We start from the raw sequence: 8,704 nt of genomic DNA on the forward strand, positions 1-8,704 counted from the left end.
AGCCTGGGGCCAAGTCTGTAAGTCTCACCTTGAGAAGATTCTTTAATTAGAAAAACCGGCCCTTAGATTTATTTACTTATCTAATTTCAAATAATATCGAAGCCGGTGCTTAACCATTGAAGTTTTCCTTTTTTTAAGATCACAGCTAATTTAATGTACGACCAATCTTATAAAAGAACGACTTCACTAGGAAAATAGCAAGTCTACTCTTCGATATTTTAATTTCTGAAGACCCTTACTTAGAAACTTGCGATATTATTCACATAATAAAGCATTTTGCCAAATGATATTGGTCTTAAAAATCAAGAGATAGTATTAATTCACTTAATTTACTTTAAATGCATTTACTGAAATTCAATTCCGTATCACTGCATTTCCTATTCATCTTAACTTGATATTTGTGATGACCTTCATCTAGAGCCATAAACCCTTTTGCTAAAATTGCATCTAAGATTATCAGAAATCCATTAACTAGAATCTCAATCAGCATTCCAGTGTTGTACCTCGCATCCTTATATTAGAAACGTTCAGTGGATCTTGTACATTGACATTGTTCCTAAATTATTAGATATTTTATTTCGTAGTCTCTGTCATTTTAAATATATTAATTAACTATTTTATCTTTGCTGCACCCAACTCGATTAGCTTTGCTAAATTTGGGTGGACAAACTTTTCCTTGTTAACTAGTATGTAATAAACGTTGTTGCTGTTGTTAAATATAACGAAAATAAAAGACATAGCGATAATATCAAATGAAGCAAGCGACAGCAGCAAAAATAACAACTGTTTAAGACGTACAAAAAGGGAATCCACAAAAATAACGAAAATAGCAACTATCCCGAAATTATCAATCCAAGCAAGAGAGAGACGGAAACGGGGTCTTCCATCTCCATCGCCAGCTATATGTGAATTTTCCTACCTGACATTTTTTTGTAAAAGCCGCAGATCTTCAAAACAAGGGAAAATGTTCAACTGTGGCAAATTAACGCTCAGACATTGACACTCAGACAAGACGAAACTTGAGAAACGTTTCAACGACTTTTGTCCAGGATTGTAGGCAATCAGAACACGTAGAAAGCACTATTCACTTGTGTGGTATAATACTAATAAATATTATTACCGTCACAATTATATATATTGTTGGCACCTCCTCTTTTCCCTTCTCAACTCAAAGGGCCAGAAAAGCACACCTATACAGTAGGTAGGGTTAACAGGGCTTGCGCTAAATAATAGCTAAAAGAACATAAAACCAAAGCACAAATAAGTACAATACCATTAACCATTTTTCGCAGTTTCTTCACAAGATTTGCACACTGTTCCCTCCAACTGAACTTCTTTGCATAAAATTTTTTTATCCAGGTCATCTCACGAAGTCGCTTTTGATGATTAGCTCTGACCTTATCAATTTTTTTCGCCCACTTGGCAGGATCATTTGAACGAACTATGCATGTGTCTCCAAAGTCAATCTCTTCTAACGCTCTTGCAAATCCTGAATTACTTCCCACAAGAATTGGTAAACCGGCCGATAGAGCTTCAAGGGCTACGAGACCAAATCCCTCTGATTTTGAAGGCATGATGACAAGATCGACTTCGCAAAAGAGATCCTTTATTTTTTCCCGGCTCTGTACAAATTTTCTAACTGTCAGCTGCTCATCAGTAATTCCAAGGTTGAGAAGTCTCCTCCTGACCTCATCCTGCTTCCCATCAGGGGCACCCACAAACAAAAGATAATAACGTTTTCCTTTCAGGCGTTGATCAGCAAATGCCTTAACAGCAATGTCATATCCCTTTACCTCAAAGTCCTCATAATCTCCTCGCCCACACAACAACACAATAAAATCATCATCACTCTCAACTTTGGCCTTTTGCCTCAAAGCCCCAAATTCCCTATCAAATAGACCCGGAATTATTTCAAAAATATCCTCATCTTCCTTACACCCCTGCAAATAGGACGAGTAAGCCTTTTTAAGTCTTGGTCCCACTGGAACAACAAGGTCAGCATACTTGCAAAGATCAACCTCATCCCAGTGCTTCTGTTCACCTCTTGAAGTAGGATTATCATAACCCTTATATTTGCTGAGGTCTTCTGGAGCAGTATGTACCATGTGCACCCATTTACAATTTTGGAATTGTGGAGAACGTTTTATTATGTTAACTTGCCGGCCAAGTTTCACACCATGGCCAACAACAACATCTATTCTGTGATCTTGAGGTGGAAAGCCCAACCATTCAAGAGGTTCACTGAAGCCTGGTTGTTTCCCTGCATCAAGAACATTGATCCCAAAATTTTGGGCTGCCTTTTTGTCTTCATCTTTGCAAGCGCCCTCTGGGACCAACACAGAAACTCTGACATGCGGTTGTTCTGACAGATGAATTGCAAGCTCTCTGTTTAATGTTGACAACCCCCCACACGATGAATTCCATTCACTCCCTAAGAGAGTAATGTCCAGTGCTTCCTTGCTTTGGAGAAAAATCTCCTTTTCTTCAACAAATAGTCCTTGTGACATGATTTCAATTCCAACTGACAGAAAACTGAAATGGTTTACAAGACAAACACAGAGTGTTAACAGCGATTACCATATTTTACAGCCAAATGTTCATCCTGGTGCTTAGTAGCTAGTGAATGGGCAATTGACGAATCTTATGTCCAGAAATGCACCTAATTAGATGCACGTCCAATTTTGACATCCGACACGAAGTGCCCCTTTAAGTCTAGGCAATTCCTACCTATTTTCAACAACAAGGTAAGGATAAAGGTTAGCATTATTTTTAACTTTGGGTAAATGCAGCAGTTAATCTTTACTTAAAGAGCCGCATTTTGGGGACTCTTTGTGACATTTCTTGTCCGTATTCCGTGACATGAGCGATGTTGAAGTTGGGGAGAAGAGCAAGGGGACATTTCGTGACGCTTATTGAAATTCGCGTGCATCTAATTATGTGCATTTCTGGACATAACAGAATGATGCAGATACCTTTATTACGTTCTAGACTGCACAAGGAAAGAATAGAACGGGTATTGTATTGAATATTATCCGACCAACGCGAAGGTCAACCCGACAAATTCACTAAACCACACTGACGTGTTGACCAACACGTTGACCGACTCGCGACCAACGGATCGGACGACACATCACCAACAAAGGCAAAACAATCCCAATACAGATAGTGGCGCGCACACAAACACTGTGGAAGGCTTGTGGGAACTGGTTAAGAGAGAGCTGAATTCAATGTGCCAAGCTACTTGGACGAATTTACCTGGTTCAGGAACTTTGCTGGGGCCAGATCATTCGATCAGCTGTCGCAAGACATTGATCGCTGAACAGTTTCTGGTACAGTGAAGGAAACGAGTCAACAAAACGGCTCCCTCAGGGGCCACCACTGTGACATAAATAAACAACAGTGATCAATAAAGAGGACTCTTTTAATAAGGTTTTTAGAAGTTTTCTCTCTTAATGTGCCGATTATTTCATTACCCGATTCAATTCGATTAGCGTGTGTGTCCACTGGTAACTTCCAATGATTGGCACGACTAAACAAAACCATTTAACATGTATGTGAGGGGATTGGGTCAAGGTAGGGAGAACTCATGGGAATTGGGTTGAGTTAAGAAAACAAAATGGCGTTGACAGTGCTGAACATAAAAATTGCTTATTTTCAGCTCCGATATAACAAAGTTAAACAATTGCCCGCATGTTACGCAGGGTGATAAGCAAGTTTAAAAGGTTCTCGAAAAGAACAAAGCCAACACGTCGCCCACACTGTCGCCCGACGCGTTCACCGACGTGTTGTTTGGGATCGGATTCGTTACGATTACCCGAGAATGGGACAAATATAATATTTTCATCACAACTCTTTGTCATTATCCAAACATGGAGCTTCAAAGGGTAAAATAAAACACTGACCAACAGTTTTAACTTGATATAAACGAGCACAGAAAGTCCAACTAATATTACATTAAAAAAAATGTAGGTATCCCCTACCAAACCAATATCCTGACGTAGTGAGCAGGAGCAAAATTAGCGCACACAATACGTGTAAACGCCTTTTTTTTTTTTACGCGTCTAAAATTGGGTATCGTACACGCGTTTGTTCCTATGTTATTAATCGTTTTCACGTGACGTCATCATTTTCTAAAATCCAAAACTAAAGAGCCACGAAAGTTTTTATCCTCATCAGGCATAAGAGGCGGTAAATTTGTATCCATTTGCAATTTTAAAGCTCAATAGCGTGCTTCGGTTGGAAACCAGAGCATTTTGAATTTCTGCGTTCTAGCCGTGCGTGACACGAAGCGACGATCGAGTTTATTGAGAAATATATATTTATCTCATGGTTTCGAGCCTTTTTAGCATTTAGAGCATTAGGGAAAGTGCTTAGGTAAATAGCTGTTTGTTCAGTACAGATCGATGATCACTCGCCTAGATAGGCAAAGTAAGTAACAGATGTTGACACTATTTTCCGGCCGCCATATTGGTGCACCACAGATGTACACCAACATGGCGTTTTCATACTGGGCTCTGTAAATTTCTGCGAAACATTTCGACGAATATCAGACGTTTGGGGAAACGCACAGGCCTAAAACTTGGAGAAGTGTCTTCTTCATTTATCTCCTGCAACATCACGAATTCTTGACTTTTTCCACTGGATGGTTTTCGATTTATTTTTTTATTGCCTGACAGTTTCCTGTCATTGTTTACGTAGACAAAAGAATAAATCGCGTGACCGACTACAAGTCGAAAATTTACATAAGGAACGTTGCTTCGATTACTACCAATTTCAATCCGCAAATGCCGAAGACGAAAACATCTACAGTGCATTATTTCGATGTTTAATACCCTCACTCCACATTTTTTTATTTTGTGAATTTGGTAAGCTCGGATAAAGCGAGATATCAGCGGTGTTAACTTTTGTCAATTTTCCTCTTACATGCAAAAAATGTATCGCAAGAATCGCGAAATTAAAATATCCTGCATTGTTTTCAGCTTGACGAAGTGACGAAGGGCTCAATTCTGTGTGAAGCGCATTTCACGCAATCGACATTCTGCATAAAAAAATAGTCAGCAGCCGGTCAAAGTTTTCGTCGGTTTTGCTAGTGCCATCGTCCTGGAAACAAACACAAAATTGTTATATCTATAGTTTCGTAAACCATTTGAATATGGTTAGAACGACAAAATACTTTATCTTGAACGCAGAATAGGTGGTTTGCAACCAATCTCTAGCGACTCAGATAACAATGCCGCAGTGTAAAATTACTGGTGGAGGAACAAAAGGAGGTAATGAGAGATCTTTTGTTTCCGTCCACCAACATGGTGGTGATGACGCAACGTGAAAACCACCTTTGTCGTTGAAAACATCTGATACGCTGTTGCTACTCGACGAGTCGAGTCGGCCTTTTTACAGTCAGTACGAACACGCCGGCGAGCGTATATTACACACCATTCTCTTCTTTAACGTTGCCGGAGGTGCTTTAGACGACAAAATACTCTTCCATAAAGACTCACCTTTTAAGTAACACTATTTACGACGCTCTTTTCCTACGAACCAAGTTCTTAAAGTTGTTTTTGTCACTTGTCGGCAAGCGTGCTTGGCCTCACTGTCACGCTGAAAATTCACACCAAAAATTATTCTTTACTGGCTAAATTGCAGAAGACACCGCAACACTAGCTATTCTGCGTGGATCTTGCAAATGGCTACGGTGAAATGCGTTCGATATAACAATATTCACTCATGGCTACGAGGTTTTATGGTTAAATTTGAATATTACTTTGTTTAGAAATCTCCTTGAGACTTGTAAGACAAAGATAACAGAACTGAGCCGTGAAATCCGACCATAAAGTCTCGTAGCCATGCCTGAATATTGATATAACTAACTCCATCTCGGCCTATAGCTCTCTTAACTACAGTTACTAGGCCTTGAGGCACTGATTTCAAACTAGTTAGTTTTCAGTTATTGTAGTGCTTATCAACAGTTATTAAGGCTCAAGTAACTTCGCTGAATTATGAATACATTACAACGGAGTAGCCGCGTAGACACGTAGCCACTTTCCCAAGAAATTGAGTGAATTATGACTAAATTACATCGTAGTAGCTGCGTAGACGAGAAGCCACCTTCCTGAGAACTTGAGTGAATTATAAAGTACAACGGAATTGCTGCGAAGATGCGTAGTCATCTTTCAGAGAACTTGAGTGAATTATGAATAAATTACAACGGAGTAGATGCGTTCACGCTTAGCCACCTTCCCAGAGAACTTGAGTGAATTATGACTAAATTACAACGGAGTAGCTGCGTAGACGCGTAACCACCTTCCCAGAGAACTTGAGTGAATTATGAATAAATGAGAACTCGAGAAACAGCGAAGACGCTTTTGCTGGCTGCACCGTTTTGCTAGAGATGCGGTGTATTTTGCCATTTTTCCGCACAATTATCAGCCTTAAATGGTGAATTTTTGCCCAAAACTGCTAATGCCTTTGCTGAAGAGTTGTATATTTATGTTTACGAGTAACAGATGCACTGGCTTTGGACACCAAAGTAATTATTTATATAATTATTTGTATTTTTTTCACGTATCGTTGAGCGCCACTCTTTACTTTTGTATTCGCATAAAAAACGACTGAATGCGCAAAATAGTGATGATGAATGTCTGTACTAAACTGTCATTGATGAGCCCTTTGGTCATAAGTTGTGTTTTTAAGTTTACGATTAACGGATGCCCCGGTACGAAGTTTGTTCATTACAGCTGTCAAACGCCTGGTTGAAAATGCTCATACCCGAAGGCAAAATGCAAGAAAAATATGCTGATAAAGAGCTCTTGATTCTCAAATTATCACAAGCAATTAATTTCCAACGGAAGAAAGTGGTGTCCATCACGTTTCCTTGCGAAATAACAACTACTTTACAGATCTTCACTGATCCTTTGCGTCACAGGAGAAATCATCACTATGAAGCGGAAGTAACTTGAGGGACTACTTCCAAAAAAACGTTACCAAAAGGGAAATTAAAGCAGCTAAATATACCTTCTAGGATAGCCTTAACAATACCTGCTAGGTTATTATCGGCGTTGCCAAGGGATAAGCACGGTTTTATGCCAGTTACACTCAATCCTGGTGCCTACGAGAACTTTAAATTCAGCTTCTTGCTCAAACCACTGGCGTTGGCCGCTAAGCTCTGGGGACGAGAAGTGGTTCATTCTCGTCCCCAGGACCGCCCGGTCCCCTTAGTTGGCAAGAATGACATGAGTTTTGGCAAGTGGCACTAAAACAATCAAGTGGCAGAACTAAATTCCTTGGGAATGACGGCTCTGCAGTGCAAAATTCCAAAGACATACGAGAAGCTTCTTGTTGTGTGGTAATCTCGTACCCAGACCTTCCACGGTCGTACGGAAGGCAGATCTGGTAAAGTTCGATTTCGAGCATTCTCAGTGCCAGCGAGGCCCAAAATACGGGCTTTTCTATCACTGCGCATGTTCGTACTCTCTGTTGTGATTTTGGGTGATTTTGCGGAATAAACATGGATTTCGAGAGTATTCTTGAAGAGATTCTTTTGGGTAGAGGACAAGGAAACCTTAACCTTAAGCCGAAACAGAAAGAAGCGCTACAGGCGATTGTTTTTGAACGGTCGAGATTGCTTAATTGTCGGAGTAACTCAGAATCAATGAAACGAGCGCTTAAGCTTAATCAATAAACGAGTGCTATTTTCTTCACACGATCTCGTGCAAAGTGTAGTTAGCCAAACTGTAAATTGAAAGCTAAAATGTTAAAGAGGGTTTAGGCCTAATCACTGAAACTAACGCTTTGGCTTAATCAGTAAACGAGTGCTATTTTCTTCACAATCTTGTGAAAAGTGTAGTTAGCCAAACCGTAAATTGAAAGCGAAAATGTTAGAGTGCTTAGACCTAATCACTGCAACGAGTGCTATTTTCTTGACACGATCTCGTGAAAAATGTAGTTAATCTAACCGCAAAATTCACAATTGATCACTACTTAATTCGCGAGTCACGCTTTAAGAACGAGAAACACTGTTTTGAATAAATTACATACTTCAACTTGAATTTATTAGTTTCTGCGTACCGCGTAGCAAGCTACGCAGAACTTTATTCGAGTGGCAGGGTACTTGGGGCTTTCGTGGGTACCATTTACACAAACGTCGCAAATTTTCAAAATGATTTTCCTCAACTGTAAAGCTTTTCGGGCGTCGGAAAAAACAAAACTTTCCTCCGCACAACTGACATTTATTCAAAACAGCACATGAGCTTGCGAAAACCAAACCTTTATCAAGTGCCCCGCGAAATAAGCCAATCGGAGCGTAGATTGCATTTCCGCAACCTTTTTTTAGTAGCCAATGAAAAATGGTGTACTGTCGAACTTTACCTGATCTCACATTTCCAGTGACAGAGTGAGATCTGGGTACGAGATTAGTTGTGTGGCGGGAGAATCGGCAGGAACCTTTGGGTGATTTCATGGTCTGGTTTGGTAGCGTTTTGCACTCAACAGCATGACTCTTCATGATCATTTACTATGGTTCCACCAATGGCTAAGCCGTTCTCCGTCTCCTATAATTCAGCTTGGAAAACTAGTCACTATTTTAAAAAGGATTTAAAATTTCGTATCTTATAATTACGAGCATTTGGATTTCATACATGGTCTAAACATAGCTCGTTGTCAGTTCCACAACTCATACTATCATCGCTCGGAAAATATCTGCAAGAAT

General features: G+C 39.9%; 1 protein-coding gene across 8 annotated transcripts in view; it reads right to left on the reverse strand.

The window, feature by feature from the left end:
- The window catches only part of LOC138003594 (uncharacterized), a 53,295-nt gene that overhangs the window by 15,821 nt on the left and 28,770 nt on the right, over positions 1-8,704 (reverse strand). The window contains exons 1-4 of one of the 8 annotated variants that reach the window (XM_068849729.1): positions 7,036-7,182; positions 5,499-5,598; positions 3,256-3,378; positions 1,274-2,532 (exon numbers count right to left, since the gene is read on the reverse strand). The exons of 2 other annotated variants lie outside the window; for them this stretch is intronic. In XM_068849729.1, coding sequence (XP_068705830.1) covers positions 1,274-2,507 — 1,234 coding nt within the window. In that variant the 5' untranslated portion in view covers positions 2,508-2,532; positions 3,256-3,378; positions 5,499-5,598; positions 7,036-7,182. Of the gene's footprint in view, positions 1-1,273; positions 2,533-3,255; positions 3,379-5,498; positions 5,599-7,011; positions 7,184-8,704 lie in introns of those variants that run through there. 5 more of the 8 variants (XM_068849730.1, XM_068849732.1, XM_068849735.1 and 2 more) reach the window with 5 other exon arrangements.

This window comes from Montipora foliosa, chromosome 5, assembly GCF_036669935.1.
Source record: "Montipora foliosa isolate CH-2021 chromosome 5, ASM3666993v2, whole genome shotgun sequence".
NCBI classification, from domain to species: domain Eukaryota; kingdom Metazoa; phylum Cnidaria; class Anthozoa; order Scleractinia; family Acroporidae; genus Montipora; species Montipora foliosa.